Below are 19,169 nucleotides of genomic sequence, written 5' to 3'. Positions count from 1 at the left end.
AGCAGGACAAATTTCTCAGGCTTTAAAATAAACAGAAAGAACATATAAATTGAAGGGCGCCTGGGTGGCTCAGTCAGTTTAGCACGCCTGGCCCTTGGTTTCAGCTCAGGACATGATCTCAGAGTTTGAGACATGGAGCACCATGTCAGGCTCCACACTCAGCTCAGAGTCTGCTTGTCTCTCTCCTTCCCCCCGCTTGTGCTCTATCTAAAATACATAAATAAAATCTTAAAAAAATATAAAGATGTATAACTGAATTTTAGTTTCATTGTAATATTTAAAAGTCAAAATTAACTTAGTTCCAGATTAATTACAAATGCTTTGAACTACAGAGTATGTCCTCCTAATCTCCTCTTTTTAAATATATGTGACCAGGGAAATTAAGGCACTTCCCCTAAGTTCAGAAAGCTTGTTGAAATTTAAGTTATTGCTACAGAAATGTGGGCTATTCGCATTTAACAGAACTATTTTTCAGATTATAGGAGATCAGGTATCAGCAATGTAATCCATCACTTTCCCATGTTAAAAAAAAAAGAGATAATTAAATACTTAGATTTTCTGGAGTAAATAAATAAACAAAACAAAACAACGTTGGGTGTGACAGATGCACACAGTAAAAATCTTAAAAACAGTTGTATTATCATTATTAATGTTTTTATACAGCCAATCTCTTAACCACTTTTATCAAAGAATGATTAAAACATGCTTTGCACAGACATAAATTATTAGTTTCCAGATACACTGCCAACTTGTTAGCTTGAATGGATTGAAACTGTTATTTTTTTTAAAATGAAAGAAAAAGTAAAAGAACAAAAGAATGCATGGATGAAAACCAAAAGTAACAAAGCCAACATGATTAAGAAAACCTATTTGTTAATTATGCTTTCAAATGTGGCAATTTATGGGGGATAAATTATTCATCAAAAGTAGCCCCGATAGGAGTTGAGGGGGGGGGGAAGTTAAATGACTCAATCTTCTTACTTCTGTGCTGTTTGGACATGTTGAAGCCAGATGTTGCAGCTATATGTGGGCTCACAAATCTCCAAGAAAGGGCTAGAAAGTCTGAAAAGGCATCTCAGAACCCAAATGGTGGTTTTTGTTCAACATTTCTTTTGTGTCATGTAAATGTTGTTATCAAAATGTAAGGCACTACTTACACACTACTTTGTATTTCTGAACATATGCTCATCTCACTCCCTCCATCCTCTGCCTTTCACACACATACACACACACACATACACACATACACACACACACACTTGGGCAAGCAGAGGAAAAGATACGTCCAACTGCACAAAGTCATAGCTTTTATCAGACTTCTTAGAATTTGGGAAGGGTCATGTAAAAGCAGATCTTCTCTCTTTTTTCCCCTAAATAAGTTGAAGAAAAGAGGTTCTTCTGTTATATAATTTTATCTGGGGAATTCTATATATAATTTTATCTGGGGAAATAATGTTTATGTGAACTTTGGCTTAATGTAAAAACTACCTTAAATAATTATTTGAATTTTAATAATATCAAAAAACAGAGGACACTAACAATAATACTTGTGTGATGAAAAGTAACGGAGCTTTCAAGAACTATTTCATTTGACATTAAAATTGACTACGCAGCATCCTAACTGAATAGGCTCTTGGATAGTTATGTTAAAAAAAATCTAGTTCTCAATATCAGATATTTAATTATAACTTAGAGATAAGAAGAATTAAATCTGGTAGTTTTGATAAAATAATGTTTCATTAACATCATATAAAATATAAATATTAGGTAAGTATTTATTATTATCAGCAGCATTAAAAGTTTTTCTCTAGGAATGAAGCCATATATGCTTGAGGTTGATAATGATAAGAGGTAAGCAAGGCACCAGGTCACTAAAAACAGAGATGATCACACCCACTGAAACAAACATGCCAGAATTAAATGCATATCCACCTGAGAGAGCCCATAGGTAGTGACAGAATCATACCAAGAAGTCTCAACTGCTTTTTAGGTAAAAGTTATTTAAATGATATTCAATAGGTATGTTATATACAGATATGTATATATATACACACACACCTTTTATATATATATGTGTGTGTGTATATACACATATATATACACACACACACACATATGTACATCTAGTTATATTATCTGTAATATACACATGATATATAATAGTAGCCACAGCCGAATCAACTGAATCCCTGTGGTGGCTTTCCTTTTTGCTTGGTAAGTTTTGATAAAATAGTCTAATTAGTTATCAAGAACAGCATAACAGAATGGTGGTAAAAGCATAGGCTCTGAAACCAGATGGCCCAGGTTGAATCCCATTTATTAATTACTTATGTGCCCTCTGGCAAGTTATTTAACCTGTGATGTCTCCATTCCTTCACTGATAAAATTACATAGTAATAGTAGCTGCCTCATAGGGCTATTATAATTAAATTAATTCATACACACAAAGCGCTTTGAAGAGCATTTAGTATTTAATCTGTACTAAAGAAATGCCAGCCACCACTGGTAGAAGTTTCAGTGTGTCACAAAAGTGAGCACAGCAAATCTATTTGGAACATACTTATTTCAGAAATCAGAGCGTTTAAAAAGGAAAAACTCAGGGCACCTGGGTGGCTCAGTGGGTTAAAGCCTCTGCTTTCGGCTCAGGTCATGGTCTCAGGGTCCTGGGATCGAGACCCGCATCGGGCTCTCTGCTCAGCGGGGAGCCTGCTTCCTCTTCTCTCTCTCTCTGCCTGCCTCTCTGCCTACTTGTGATCTCTGTCTGTCAAATGAATAAATAAAAAATCTTTAAAAAAAAAAAAAAGGCAAAACTCAGCTTTACCTCTCTTCTGTGTTCCTGGGAGACTGGCCGCTGTGGTTGCTATTCCCAATGAAATTGCGGATTTCTGTGAAGTAAGCATCTTCTTTGTCATCGAGAATGGCACCTGTACTTTCCAGCTCAGAATGAGGCGACGATGTTGCCGTACCTGGGGGTAGAGAGTCTTTTGAGGAAAAGACTACTATTGATATGAACAACTTATTTTGAACCTCATTCCTTCTTCATTTGATCAGTGTTTCCTAAAACAGGCTCTTTGGAATATTAATAATGTTAACTTCAGGAGGCCAACATCTTCCCAAATTACCACACGCCCGCTGATGAAAGTACCTTGGGGAATATTCTGAACCACTGAAGTCATGTGGCACAGTCTCCCAGAGATGTTTCTCCCACAGCTTCCTTCCATTTCCACTATGACAAGAGGAGATTTTCACTCATAAAATGAGGAAATGGGGTGAAGCAAATTATAAAGAAGCCCCAAATAGATTCCTCCAGAAGAAACTATATACTCATTCCTGGTTGCAGTCAATATGTATTTATTGCTCCTGTGCTAAAGCACATTACCAAATAAAGACTGAAAACGTGCCAAAAATTCTGTATTCTGATTTGGTGGGTGAGGCAGTGAGTAGACTTAGCACACCAGCCCAGAAACTGAGGTGGGACAGCATTAAAAGGACAATATGGGATCTGCTCATTCTAAGATGATTTTCAGCTTCCTTAACTATAAAGCTAGAATCAGAATACCTTCTCACAGGATGTTTGTGAGGTTTTTATAAATTTACACAACTATAAACACCTTATATGTGGTCAAATTTATATCAACACTTACTTTCCCGCAAGATAACTACAATCTAACAGTTCATCCTAATAGTCCAGATAACCAAGATAAGAGGGGAGAACAGCTCTCAGCTGAATAAAGTTATCTCGGGTAACAAGTATTGAACTTAGACATGTTACATTTTTAACTCATTTAATTATTTTCCAAATGCTTTTGATTATGGGCACCTGAGTGGCTCAGTTGGTTAAGGAGCCAGTTCTTTACTTCAGCTCAGGTCATGATCTTGGGGTCCTGGGATCAAGCCCCACATCAGGCTCTTTTCTCAGTGGGGAGTCTGCTTGAGCTTCTCTCTCTCCCTCTGCCCCTCCCTCTGCCTCTCTGGAATAAATAAATCTTTAAAAGAACAAAACAAAAACAGCATACTTTTGATTAGAAAAATTATGGGAAAATGCCGTAAGGGTGCACGTGGTTGGAATGTGTGGCCAGTTTAGACTTCGACTGCTTTATACTTCCGTCTCTAAAATCTGGTATCTTGAGACCACAGTCATTTGACTTTGGAAAATAAACAGAGGAAAATAAACAGTAATACAGTTCTATGTAGTAGCCCTCCAAGATTGTAACCCATGTGCCTGTGTACAAGGGGAGAAGGATTAATAATAAAATAATTTCCTTAAGTAAAAATAGCTATTTTGTACAACTTCAACATTTTCCTGCTTTTAAAATCTCCTTTCCTGAACCCATTGCTTGCTCCTTCCCTTGCTCCCAAGGCATTTTCTTGATTCTCTTGAAACAAATTATAGCCACACGGTGTGGCTCCAAACACATATACCAGTTGGCAAATACCAATTAATGATTTATTATCTAACTCTTAGAAGCCAAAGGCAAAGGCAAGAAAAACTACCATCTCTTCTGCTAGATATGTGCTGGCAAGTCTGACTTAAGGGAAAGCTAGGGATTTTTGGCCACTTTTAACTCAATTCTATATCAGAATTTATGACCCAAACCACACGCCACTGTCATTTGCTACGGGTTGCTCTGATCATGTCAACAATCTTCCATCACGAATCTCTGAAGTTACCCTGGGGATATTCTCTGAAATGTAGGGACCTCTGCAAACACAGCCATGGTTTCTAAGCTAGTATTCAGAGCACAATATTCTGGGGCTGCCACTTTGGAAACATTGCCATGCCCGGAGTCCCCATTTTGCACCAATATGCAGAAAGATTTCTCCCTGCAATTTAGGAAATCCTGATTTATAACTCTCCTAGGAGATTGAGTCATGGTTCTCTTTGTTTGAGATTACCCATAATTGAGATGAATCCAGGAGAATAAGAAAACAATCCAAATAAGGTCCTGAGTTGTATATTATTCACCTATCACGGCACTCTATAATTTAAGGGAAACATGCTGCAAATTTTAGGATCTGTTTCTGGTGTCAAAGCGAAAGGAGAGAAGAAAGATCATAATTATCTCTTTTTTAAGAAGTATAGTTGTCATACAATATTATTCATGATTATCTTTTAAAATAAGAAAACTGAGCCATATTCTCCTCCTAACACAACGGATTACCTACCAGACATGTTCCCATTCTCATGTTTCTTTAGGTGTCTGTCCAAGTTGGTTTGTTGACCGAAACACCTATCACATAAGTGACACTTGAAGGGCTTCTCCTTATTGTGGATGTTACGAACGTGTCTCTGCAAGTTGGAAGAGATGCTAAAGGATCTGTCACAGTATTTGCATCTGAAAAATAAGCACAAAAAAAATATTTGCAAGCAAATCAAAAGATATTTCTCAAGACACGTAAGCCAGATATCCAAAATGATCACCCATAAAACATTTTAGAGAAAATGAAAAAGAAGAACACTATTTCCACAGCCAAGATTTCAATTCCAATAGACTTTGATTCCATTAAAGATTTTCATGACTTTACGAAAAACCATAATAAAGTATCAACAATTTGATTGGTTCCAAATTTATTAGGGTCATCAGTTTTCATGTTTTCAATAAACCTCACAGAATTAAGGACATTAAGAAATAGTAGCGTGGTTTTACCTTCTACTTAGGACAATACCAATAAATCCTTTGTAAACAAACAAGAAACAAATTCACGTATTCTTCAAATTAAGTAAAAGATCACTCTTAAATTCAAAATTGCAGAGTCAGATTGAACAGTTTCTTGGTAGATTCACTTTCTCAACTGATAAACCTAAAGGAACTTCCATTATCTTCTCAAAAAGAGCAGTAAAGAATCCAAACCTTTAAAAACTGAGCCCACACCAGACAATAAAATTTTCATAATCTGTAGTGATTACAAGCCCCCAGAGCCTTTACTCTAATAAACTTTAAACTGTATCTTTTAAAAGACTTATTTATTTATTTGAGAGAGAGACTGTGTAAGAATGGGGAGGGGCTGAGAAAGAAGGAGAGAAGCAGACTCCCCACTGATCAGGGAGTGGGCTGCAGGGCTCAATCCCAGGACATTGGGATCATGACCTGAATGGAAACCAAGGATCAGACACTTAACCCACTGAGTCACCCGGGTACCCCCACCTTTGAACTGTTAAAAAAGAAAGTAAAAGTAGAACTAAATTCTACTTTTGGAATAAAATAAAGTCTTCATTATCTCTGCTCTTCTTATTCCCCCCAACTTTCCATTTCTGTTTTTACAGAGTTTGTGGCATTTCTGAACCAGGTTGGTTTTCCAGGAAAACACTTATTATTGGTTGGCTAATTGTTTCTGCCTTCCATGTGATTAAAAAAAAATCACAAGTTATTATGAAGTTCTCCTTTAAACATATATAAAAACGTATCCTCCTGACTCCATACACCCCCCAGTTCTTTTTTTTTTTTCTTTTTCACCCTCCAGTTCTTACGGATAAAGAAGAAAAGTGACAATTTATGGGGTAGTCTCCTTTGGCATTTTAAAGTAAAGACTGCATTATTCGTTTGTGTGGCTTTTTTGTATGTGTGTTCTTAAAAAAAAAAAAAAAAGAAGAAGAAGAAAAAAAAAAGAGCTTTCTCTAGATGACTTTTAAGTGAAAATTTTTAACCTAGCAGCCAATCTTGAACTTCTTCTTCCATATGTGAAGGGTCCTTCTCCCACTTCTGAACATAGACTCAGTGGTTCGAGTGCTCTACATCAGAAATCACCCCATTCCACTCGAGGTGTTTGGGTTTCTACGGCTGTCTTTACGTGATGCCAGAAGTCTAGTTAGTTCAGTGGGGAAAATAAATCTGTTAAACTAGTCACTTTGGCATAGTATCAATAAACCAACTCAAGGACTGATTTCATTTTTCCCCCTTAAAAAACTGTCCTGGCATGATGAGGCTCCTCAACTTTACTCACTTACAATATTAATTTAAAAATGGAGACCCCACATTCATAGTAGTTGTGTTATTTTAGCCTCTGCTTTTGAAAAATATATATATATGAGTCATGGCCTCCTCTGCAATAACTCTGTGGACTCCCAAGGCCCACTACAATGAGAATAATGATACAATTAGCACAATTGTGCTGTACTGAGCAGAACAACCTCAAAAACGCTACTAGAGAAAACTTATATTCCCATCAAACATTTTTCACTCAAAACATTTTCTATGAACATCATGAATTAGAGAGATTTTGCCTTTGACACACTTCCAGCTTTCTGCTCGTATGCAAAGGGGCTCTTCCAAATCTAATAGACATCATCTACACTAATACAGATAAAATCAGCCAATAAGAACACTCTACACAAAAATCATCTGCTATTTTTGTAGCTTTCCTCTGCTAATGTCTTGGCCAAAAGTTTTGAGTGCTACTGAATAAAAAAAAAAAAAAAAAAAATCATTGCTTTCTGCTCCAATAAATTAGTTAGGGTAGTTAGGAGTCTAAGTTTCTAAAAATTCTTAAAATGAATACATATATCATGACCAATACACTCATTAAGAATTTGGATGTAAACACAAGGGTCATGGGAGCCTTTGAGATTATGGTGTGAGATAAAAACTCTGACATGGGAGCTCCAAATCTGGGTTTTAATTCTGGATCTTTTAATACCAGGCTTTACAGAAGGCAATTAACATCTGTGCATCTGAATTTCTTCACTTGTAAAACAGAGGAGCTAGACAAAAAATTGTTTAAGATCTCTAGCTATGCCAAAATTCTGGCCTGTGTTTTTAAAAATAAACATACCATTTATGGAGTAGACTAAAACCACTGAATTCGAGTACAGAGCAAAATGAGCACAATATAGTCGAGACCAGATCCTTGGCCATAATAAAATGTAAGTGCTGAAATCTTTCCTTCACTGAAGCAGAATTCCTGCGATCTGAAATTTTTCTCAAAAAGGGAAATCACCTAACAATTTCCATTTTTATATCTCTCTGAGATTTATTCTATAAAGTCCATTCTATTAAAGTAGAAGTATCATTTCTGACTAGTAATTTATAAAACATGTAGGAAAGAAAGAATTTAAGAAAACATTTTATTATTTGCTGAGCTTAAGTCCCTCCAGTTTTCTCCTAAAATGTCAATTCTTTTCAAATGAGCATTCATTGATCTGCCCACTTTCTTTTTTCTTATATGTAAGAAAGTCTTTGAAACCTGAAAAATAATTTATTTTAATGGAAAGAGAGAGAATGCAGACAAAAATAATCTTAAGTATATGCACTGCATCAGAATTTCAAGGCAGAATGAAATCACAATGTGACTTAAGGTAAATCACATTTATTCTTTAAAAAATATTTACAACCATGTAGCACTATATGCAAAGCATTGCACATAAAACAATGTAGATTTTATTTTAAAACTGAAGAGGATCTGGATAATTTTCATTCTTTAGTAAACAATAATATTAAAGTTAGACACATGTCCCATGTGTCACGTGGCTGATTTTGACATTTAACAGAATAAGCCAAGAGACAGTTTAGAAATTGTTGGTAGAATTTCCCCTCTTCCTATAACTAGTCTATTTCATCTTTTCTGCTCCTACTTCCTTACCGTCTCCCACTTCTCCAGGTTTAAGGTCTACTCCTTAAACCTCCTAATGGGACCTGGGGACACATATGTAGCTACACCGGGGAAATAAAGTTACACACCGCTTGTTAACTCCTCACAGAGATTAAAGACTTGAGAAAGAGAGGCTGAAATGTTCTGATTACTGTCAATTAATACTGCACCAATTATTGAGGAGAGAGAGCATTAAATAGTTTTTTAAATGGGGGTACCTGGTGGCTCAGTTGAGCGTCTGACTCTTGATTTTAGCTCAGGTCATGATCTCAGGGTGGTGGGAACGAGCCCCGTGTCAGGTTCTGTGCTAGGCATGGAACCTGCTTAATTAGATTTTCTTTCTCTCTCCCCCTCTGCCTCTCCCCACCCCATACTCTCTCTCACTAAAACAATAATAATGGTCTTTAAAAAGCTAACATTTCTTAAATGCTTATTCTATGCTAGATCTAGATCTAGACCCTAGGTCTAGATCCTGCTAGACCTTTTCAACTGAGATGTCCAAAGCCTTGATTTAAAAAATTAGAACTCTTATACCTTTTATCCTAGCTACTAGTCGTTCTTCTTTGACTCAAAATTGCAAGGACATACAGACATGCACTAAATAGCCTCCTTTAAAATTATGGCAATACATCCACTCTAATTACTATAGCATTTACCAAGGTATTTAGTAAAAATCATTGTCAAACCTGTAAGGCTGCTCTCCTGTGTGGGTTCTCAAGTGCCGTGTTAAGTTCGCAGACCTTGGAAAAATCTTGCCACAGTATCTGTTATGAAAGATGTTTATAAGAGAAAGTCAGCACAATCGACTTTATTTCACTCAAGCTGCGTAGAAGCCAGATGCTGATTCCTGATTTAATTAATCTTGCATGGAACTCACATGTCTTTGGTATTTAAAATTTGCAACAAAGCCATTCTATAGATATAAATAACTCCACTAATAAAGGCTGCATTATGAGATCTGGTTGAATTTGCTCATGCATAAGCAAGCACTTTATGAAAATAGACTTTAGTTTTGATGACCCCCATACGCCTCTTTTATTAACTCTGTATCTTTACAGTCACAAAACTGAACCAGACAAGGGGATAAAAAAATGACAAGAGTCTGTGATTCTGGGCTGATGTAAACAGATTTCAAATGTTTCAACTCATTTTACATGTTAGCCGCAGTGACAACTCGGTACATTGAGTGGTATCAGATCAGACAAGATTCGAAGACCCCATCCATCAAGGTATGTTCCTATAAAAGCTTTTCTGGAAAGAAAGTGACACATTTTCCAAAGAGCAGATAAATTGATATGCCTGAGTCAGATGCCACAAATTTCCGAAGACAATTCAGAAATTATAAGCACAAATTATTGAACGGAAGAAAAAAGAAAAAAAGCAAGCTTTACTGTATTACTGATGGGTAACAAGAAACTTATTAACTAGCTTTCTTCACTTATCGACCCTATTCGTCCTTTGTTAATGGCCTTATTCTTCAATGCCATGACAATTAATAAATGTATGCTCGAAGACAGTAGTATTATACCTTTGGATGAAAATAATTAACTGTGAAAGAAAATTCATAAATATCAAAGTGAAACAAGTATTTGGACTCTTTCCAACCTCATTTATCACAACCAAATGGCCTGTGTTAAAATTCTCATTTAATAATAATTTTTTAAAACCACTATTTTTATATCTCCCTAAATAAAGAGTACTTTGAAGTGCTGGAGATCTATCATGGTCATGATTAATCATCCAATCAAGAATAATTTCCAAAACAAACAGCAGGGCCTTTTGCAATCAGAGGGGAGACTTGGGGAAAGCAGGCTGTCACGGGCCCTGCGGTCACCTGCAGGTGTAGCGTTCTTTCCCTTTCCGAAGGAGGTTCTCCGGCAGGGCATTGGGAGGCGCTCTGAAGTTGAACATGGAGGGAACTGACTGCAGAAGTTCACTGGCCTCCGGTTTCAGGGCACTGAAGCTCTCCAGCTTCTCCGCCATGTTCTCAATAGCTGACATCTGAAAGGTAAGAGTACAAGACCGTGAAGGACAAGTCCAATGTCTGTTCTTCCATAATCATCTCTAGCAAACCAAGAAATCGTTAAGAAAGGGGAAGCATCACATCAGCTGACCACAGTGGACGGGAGAAAAAGGCTGCAGTGTCCCAAAAATAGACAGACAATGAGAGGACTTGTTGACTTAGGAAATAACAAAGGTAGAGAACCATGCTTATAGAATGCTGGGTGAACTTCTTCAAAAGACCTTGGTTAGGCCATTTTGTCATAATTTGATATAGACCCGAGCAATGAAATACATGAGCGATAATAAAGCTTTTTTATTAAATTAAGAGACAACATTACCATTACATTATACATTATACTATACACTACACATTAGTGAACTGCACATTCACGGAGAGATCCCGCATGCCTTGCCTTGGTAATAAAAACCATAGGAAGCATGGCACTCCACATAAAGAATTCATAGCACCAAACACATCAAAGTTTCAGCTGTGTTCCAAAGTTACAGCTTAAGCCAAATGTGTGTAGTGTAGAAAGAAAAAAATTAAGGCGGAAGAGGTGTTTCGTCCAAGACTAGGTTAACTTAATATCTGGATATACTACGATTTTAAGTGGGATCATATACAAGGAATTTTGAAGAAATATTACTTTGTTCCGAGCAAAGACTGAGTTGAAATGACAGTTCATGATACATTATCATGACTTCATGTTATAGAACTTGGCACAGGCATTATAAGGGGAGTAGTTAGCCTAACCACACTCTTAGAGAAATAATCTTAAAACACTATCCTGCCTAATTCTTCCCCTCAAACAACCTAATTTATTTTGCTTATAATCTTCACGCTTCTGTCCACCTGCACATACATCTGACAGTCACAATCGGAGGGTGGCATTTCCTTTGAAAGCCAGCTTGATCCTTACCATTCTCAGTTAGAAGGGCTCTCCCCTTTCCTTCAACTCTCCCAAAATGTTAAGTTTCCTTAGTGCTCATATTTTATTTGGAAGCTGCTTACTACTGAATTTTTAAGTAGAAAAGCAAACTCTCAGGCCATCCTGTTAAATCAACTCACCCATTATTTATTTGGTTCTCAGGCACTATGCCACTGGAGAACTCAGAAAGCTGTTAAAAAGGTGTTTGCACTCTAGATGCACTCTGAGTTTCTCAAAGAGCTGGGGTGTTAGACCAGGAGACTCCACGCAAGGACAAGAACAGTAACAACTGCACATTCAAACAACTGCTTAACCCAAGGGGAGGATTCTTTCACTGATGGGATGGCAGGACCGAACTGAAGGCCTAATTTATGAGCTCAGGATAGAAAGAAAACACAACACTTTGCACTCAAAATGAAAATTAACAAAATCTCTATTCCGTGGCCGTGCAGCTGGACAGAATACCAGTGACTCCTTATGGTGAAGCAAAATCTTCACAGAACGGCCGGACGATGATTCTTTTCTTACAAAGGGAACAGTGTACGTGCGATCCTTCAAATGACTATTCATGTTGTAGTTAGCTCTCTCTTTTCCCTTTATCCCGGAGCCTGCCCTCTCATTTCATGCCCGGACTCCTAATGCTAGCTACAAATTGCAACGTACAGGGTACCACTGCCAATTTGCCAAATGTCTTTCATCAAACACCGTGCAAAAAAAATCTCAGAGGAAAGTCAAGATACATTTACTTGTCAGACAACAAATGTGAACGCATTGGGAGGCGGTAGGGGCTCTAAGCTCAGGGGTTTGATTCATAATCACTCAGCTGCTAAAACATTCTCCACAGATGCAAGTGGACAGCACATTTGTCACTATGAAGGATTTTGACACCTACTGATCACAGGGCAGAGATATGGAATGATGATGCTGCTCAGAGAGGTTGGCGGAAACTCTGTCCCTGCAGAATACGGCCATTATCCCCCTCCAGCCGGAACATTAGCATTTTCATCTTACTTTGGGTTTTATTTATTAAAAATCAATCCAGAAATATTTTATGATACTATTTTATTTGCATTTATTCCTCCTAATTGTTTCTTGCAGAAAATCATTTTGATATTCCACCCTCGTGGAATAAATTGTCTAAGTGAAAAATGACCTCTGGCCTTCAAGCTGATTAACAGAAACAAGCAAGGGTCAGGGTCACAATCCCATATATTTATTGGGAAGAGTAAGTGCATGGGTGATGATTATTAATGTTTTATTTATGTACATTTAATATTTGAGTAAAGTTTCATTATCTAGAGGTTTTAAATCATCTGAGTGTCCGCCCTGCTGACACACTCAGATTCCTGCAGTAATATATCTTATAGAAACACTTTGCCTTTTATATGGAAAATAGCTTACTCATGACTATTATTCTCGGCTTTCATCTCTAGCACATATAAACTACACGTTCTTCAGGTTATTTAAGAGCAAGTGGCTGTTGAGAAATGTGTCTTGCTTTAGTAGTGGCTAATACCTCCTTTTGAAGAAAGATCGCTGTGATTACATTACCTCAAATTATTTCAATTTGGGGAAACTCTCAAGAAACAAGAAAATACACTATGGGCTTGATGACTAAACACTGACATTCTTAAAGATAACAGGAAAAAGAATGGGGGTGACCTGAATGCTTCTCTTAAAAGCCACCACCTACCTTGGTTTCTCATATTAAAGGGAAAGAGGATTAAATAGGAGTGAGGAAAAGGGAGAGAAGGAAGATGGGAAGTGAGCCAAGGATAGGATAGTTATTAACACCATGTGCACACACAAGCGTGCACACACACACACATACCCACACCCACACACCACTCTGTCCAATTAGCAACCACCAAACATAAAAGTCACCACCGAATCCTCCCTTTCATCTTTGTAAGATTTGCTCTCACAGCACTTGACCTCAGTTGAAAAGAATATGTTTCCCCATTAGGACAGACAGAAGTGACTTAGACATCTGCCAGTTGGGTAGGCTAGCCATTCTATGACCAACATCAGTCTGCCTCTGTCTTGGATTAAGGTGTTGGATTAAGATGAGCTTCATCTGGTGCATGGGTCCAAGCCCTAACTTTCTCACTCTGTGCGCTGACTTGTATGATGGTCTTCCTGAAAAAAACATGCCTTTTTTAAGAGAAGTAGCAAGTTTTGACATTTATTTTGAAGTCTGGCTTGGTATGTTAAAAATCAACATGAACTGGGATCAATGGAACAGAATCTAGCTAATTGCATATTTCAATTTATGAAAAATCCAATGAAGAGGGCAATGTGTACTACTATGAAAAAGAAATTTGCTGAGAATGGGGAAAATAAAAGAGGGAAAATTAGATCATATATTTTAGAAATGCATTGCCCTGTGTCCTATTAATGTCATTGGCTAATCTCTGATCAGTAAATGACAGTTTTTTTTTTCCTATGGAACAGTAATTTTTATTTATATATATAATAGCTGTTGATGGTATCTGCAGCCCAGATGTCTGGAAGAGGAAGTCATTGCACCCCCTTTCCATCCCCAAGAGGCTATTAACTTTATACTGACGCAAACTAATATTTAGATAGAATTCCCTAGATCCTACCAAAAAATGTAGCTATCTCTCTAGTCAAATAAAGTTAGTATTTTTAAAAACATTTCAGCAGGCAAGATATCATCAAGTGGGTCCTAAGCACTTAGCTTAACATTTATTATCTGGCAGCCAATAATTGATGACATAAAGAAGTTTCTCATTAAAACCATTAAAGTGACAATCTGATTATATGAAATGATATGTCCAATGGCACCATGAATTATGTGACCTAATGTTTTACAAATTAGATTACACATGCCTTTATCATAAAACAACTAACTTTTCATAAATAACTTATGATGGGAAAGTTTGTAGATTTGGTGGTTTTCTATATTTGTTCAGTTGATAATCTTGAGAAATCTCAAAATCATGGCCATTTGGGGGAGAGGTAAGTATTCATAGTTTATGGCTATCTCATTCCATGTATCACATTCAGCAGTCATGATTATGAAATCCCTTAGAATCTCTTTACCATTAAAATTATAAACTTTAATATTTTAGTAGTTCCTACTAATATCTATGTTTTATAATATAAATATAAACCGTGGCTCTGAAAACTCTATGATTTAGGGAATGTGAGTGTTTCCAAAGCATTACAATGTCAGTTTCTATATCATTGTATTAGCAGGAAAGGGAGACTAACTTAAAATCTGAATTGGCTTTTGTAAATGGGTAGAACCACTGGGCATTTACGTAGGGGACAGCATCTTATGGATGAAGCAGCCAACCACATAGGTACTGTCAAGTAACACTCCACCTTAGAAAGGATGAGGACCCTGTGCCACAATACTCAGAATGGACCTCTGCCAGGGAGGACAGAAGAGGAACACTGCAAATATAGACAGTGTAATCAAAGCACAGCCCCATCAGCTGTACAAATTCGTCTAAGAAAGTCGTGGTCTTTCTCTCTCTTCTCCTCTCTTCTCTTCTCCCTTTTCTCTTCTCTTAATCTCTTTTGGAATAAATGAACTTAATCCTTAAAAGTCTATCAAGATGAGAAAAATCACAATTCATCACATACTCCATGGAAGAAATAGAATGGATGAATTTCTGGTAAAGAAAATCTAATGTCGGATAGAGGAAATAGGTGCTAAAATAAGTGCTAAAGTACTCCAACTTAAAATAATTTATCTATCATTATATGGTGACCAAAAAGACTAAACTATAGTCCAAGATTTTACACATATCTCAGAATCAGAATAGTTTTGAGTAAAGAAGAGAATGAAGAAGTAGAAGTACATATAATCAGAGGAAATTTTGTAATATATGTTATTTATATGTATTTCCATCGACTCAAGTTTTGAGAGTGAAAACTAAGCAAGCAGTCTTCTTTGTATCTTGATCAAAAAAATAAATAAAAATAAATAAAAATAAAGCTGTCCCCTAGTATCTTTACCTGACAACTGACTGAATCTGGAAACAGGAACTGAAAGTTGAGGAAGTGAGCCCCAAGGCTGAAAGATTCATTCACTAGTTAGATATGGATTTTTAAACATTTAGTCTTATTATTCCAAATAGCCAGAACCAAGTTCAGCCCTGGGATATACGGATGTGAATTCCAATGTCAGCTTGTGTCTACATGTAAGTTCAGGTTTTAACCTTTTGAAGGCTTTATCAAAAGCATCTTTAACATGCTGATACAGGTTCCCCCAAATAATGGTTGTTTCCACTTAGTGACCCATCTCGAAGGCTTTTTTAACAACATACTCCCCAGTGCCGAGAAACAGTTCTACATCAAGGTATAATTACATGAAATGGGTCAAATTTATAAAATAAACTTCTTTCTGTAAACAATTTATAGCACACTAAATGCCCAATTAAAATGGAAAAGTATTTTGCAGCTTGACGAAGCTGGAAAGCAATCCGCTGAAGCCGTAGCATTTAATGGAAAGCGGCTCAGAATTCTTTACGTCTGCATAACATTTTATAATATAAGTTGTTTTCCTTTTAATGGTACATTATTTTAGTCAAAAATATAAGTAGGAAACTTACCCAAGTTCTCTGATCAGGCAGTTGGAACTGGGAGCAAAATTGAAACAAAAACAAAAAATTACTTCTGTATCAGTATCTTTATTGCAATCTATCCTTTGAGAAATTAACATTTATACGGACTTTGTAATTTTTGTTTATCATGTAACTGTACCTTGAGTAAAGGCTCTGGAAATGAAAATTAAATGTTTTCATAACACTGCTGGATTTCCTCTATTTACCTAAATTAAATTTTAACATCAAGGTTATAAACCAGAATGTTCTTTTTCAAGAAAGCTAAACAATACCTACTACCAAATATTAAATAGCAAAAGTAGATATTTCCTTCTTATGTGTTTTTAACTCATTGGAAAAGTCCTAAAGTTCAATAAATAAAACTTTAGCAATTTCCAGCAGCAAATCTAGTCTCTTGCATTTATATAATGTTAATAACAAAGAAAATAAGATATTTACTCAAACGTGAATCACTGAGTAACAAAAAGGTAATGTACTTGGAAATGCACTTCTTGACTTTTATTAGCTTGGGATTCAGACCATTATGGCCAAAACACATAAGGATATTAATTAAAAGAACTACAAATAGTTACCTATGTCAACTTAAGAATCACCCGGGAAAACTTCAGTGAGTTGGGAACACTTCCAGGGAGCATTGCTTGGCTAACGGGGATATTTCTTGCTTTTATAAATTATGCTATCTTTAATAAGGAAGATACATAGTTTTTAAGGATAAAAAATTTATTGCAGAAGAAATGTAACAGTAAGAAATACCTTGCTGAAAGCAAACTAGAAGATGAAGGACAAAAGACTTAAGTGATTTTCACATCAATATGTGAATGGTAACTTGGAAAAAGACTAACTTTTTCCAAGTTCTTCGAGATACAGTAACAGGACAGTCAGACACTTTAAACACAAGGAAATAAAAATGAGTGAATAAAGGCCAGAAACAGAAGTAAAACAGAGTCTTTGTTGCAGATGCATACAAAACCAAACATCTGGAAATAAAATGTATTAACAACCAAAAACATATTTAGAGTATAGGAAACTCAGTCCAAGGAATAAGAGCTGGTTTTATAACCGCGTAACTACCAAATGATTTCTATGGCAGTTCAAACGAGTCATCAGCGTAAATACAAAGTACCTAAAATGCAAATTGCCCAATGAAATGGACATTCCAGGGATCACACATTCATACCATTCCCTCCATCTCACCTACTTGTGGCTGTCATTCCTTTTCAAAATTATTATCTGAACTAAGACCCCACAATTTTCAACCATGTATCCAGGAAGAAACTCTACAGTACTTATTTCTACCTACATTAAACTAACCTATTTACAATAGAAAAATAGAAATCTAAATAGTCCCCTAGTGGCCTGACATTTCTTTAAAAATGGAACAAAGTGCAGAATTTAGACCCTGAGAATGAAAAAAAAAAAAAAAAAGGCATTATCTTCTAATTTTATATGTGTTCCAATATCTTCTAGATATTTTTTTAAAGATTTTATTTATTTATTTGACAGAGAGAGAGATGACAAGTAGGCAGAGAGGCAGGTGGGGGAGGGAAGCAGGCTCCCTGCTGAGCAGAGAGCCCAATGTGGGGCTCGATCCCAGGACCCTGAGACCATGACCTGAACCGAAGGCAGAGGCTTACCCACTGAGCCACCCAGGTGTCCCTCTTCTAGATATTTTTGACAAGATTTTTAAAAATATATTTTATTATTCCAAGAGGCAGTGAGATGGCGTGATAATCTTTCAACAAAATTCAATAAATATCTAAGTTATCTATTGACATGTTCACCTTTCATTGATTAGGAAATGTGCCCTGAGGAGGGTCATGCTGAGTAGAATACAAAGACATACAAAAATTATAAAATCAGGCTTGCCCATAGAATGCCACTACCAAGAATTTATATTCCTATATCTATGTTTTCCCTAAAACATTAACAATATGTGGTCTCCCTCATTATGATGATGATATTATTATTAGAACCCTGAGAAATACATAGGGAAAGTATTATTCCCATTTGGAAACCAAAGATACAGAAGCCCCAGAGGGACAGTGTGACTTACTGCAGTGTACTTTAAATGGAAAATGGAGTCATGAATGGTCTTATCCAAGCATTATTTTGGTACAAAATCATGGCAAGCCCTAGAAGCAGAGGCTAGGTCTTCCATTTTGGCCTCCTGTGGCGCCCTTACTGCTGGCTAACAGGCAGTGCTGAGAACACAGTAAGGGCCTTTCCCAGTGCTTCTAGATCTGTGTATAGTCCCACCAAAGAAGGTGGGCTCAGAGGATGGCAGGAGAGTATTTTACTGGCATTCTTTTACATTCAAAATGGAATACTTCTGCATTCACGAATAATGAAAGCTTTCCCTCATTTAGGTCCTTCCTCTTGCCAGGCAGAATGTGTTCTACCATGTAATGTACATGAACACTAACCCGCACAGCCAGCCAGGTAAGGCTGGAAGGGACGTTCCCATCACGCTGATGGAGAAGGCTCAGAGAGATGAACTGCATTGCTCAAAACCAAAGCATTTTTGCTAATAAGCAGGAAAGCCCGTCATAAAGCAGTCCTTTCTAGCCCCACATCCTGGCAGGTTGTCTTCGTTTGTTGGTCTTTGTTTAAGGGAAAGTGGATCTTGCGGCTAGGACTGAATTGATGGAGTACTAGAAAGAATTCTGCTGAAACTTTAGGACACCTGAGGCAGATTTTCTGAAAGAACAGACTCTTGGGTCTGAAGGCTTGATGAAAAGGGGGTAGCCCAAGCTTCTCTGGGTTATTTCACCTGTACCCCCAGGGATCCATAGCCATTACACATGAAAACAGCCACAATGGTTATAAAAATTATAAAATCTTTCTGTAGCAGTTGGTAAATAGCCTCTGAGGCAGGAACCTTGAATGGTTCCCCTCCCGCCCTGGATGCATCTCCAAAGACCCTTTAGGCAGCCCACCAGCCAGCAAGTACAGTGTTGGCAGTTGGTGAAGCGAGGACTTCCAGGATCCTGCTCCAGGATGCCTTCCAGGATCCTGCTCCAGGATGCCTTCCAGGATCCTGCTCCAGGATGCC

At 37.0% G+C, this 19,169-nt stretch overlaps 1 protein-coding gene across 11 annotated transcripts in view; it reads right to left on the bottom strand.

Moving 5' to 3' along the window:
- Positions 1-19,169, bottom strand: part of MECOM (MDS1 and EVI1 complex locus) — a 544,809-nt gene that overhangs the window by 7,342 nt on the left and 518,298 nt on the right. For 8 of the 11 annotated variants that reach the window (XM_059391591.1, XM_059391586.1, XM_059391587.1 and 5 more), the window contains 5 exons: positions 16,106-16,132; positions 10,421-10,587; positions 9,273-9,350; positions 5,167-5,336; positions 2,822-2,966 (listed from right to left, as the gene is read on the bottom strand). In XM_059391591.1, coding sequence (XP_059247574.1) covers positions 2,822-2,966; positions 5,167-5,336; positions 9,273-9,350; positions 10,421-10,587; positions 16,106-16,132 — 587 coding nt within the window. The remainder of the gene's footprint in view (positions 1-2,821; positions 2,967-5,166; positions 5,337-9,272; positions 9,351-10,420; positions 10,588-16,105; positions 16,133-19,169) is intronic. The other 3 variants (XM_059391589.1, XM_059391590.1, XM_059391596.1) reach the window with 1 other exon arrangement.

The sequence above is a fragment of the Mustela nigripes genome, chromosome 2 (assembly GCF_022355385.1).
Source record: "Mustela nigripes isolate SB6536 chromosome 2, MUSNIG.SB6536, whole genome shotgun sequence".
Taxonomy (NCBI): domain Eukaryota; kingdom Metazoa; phylum Chordata; class Mammalia; order Carnivora; family Mustelidae; genus Mustela; species Mustela nigripes.
The sequence above is the reverse complement of the archived record's forward strand: the minus strand, read 5'-3'. Positions and strand labels throughout refer to the sequence as shown.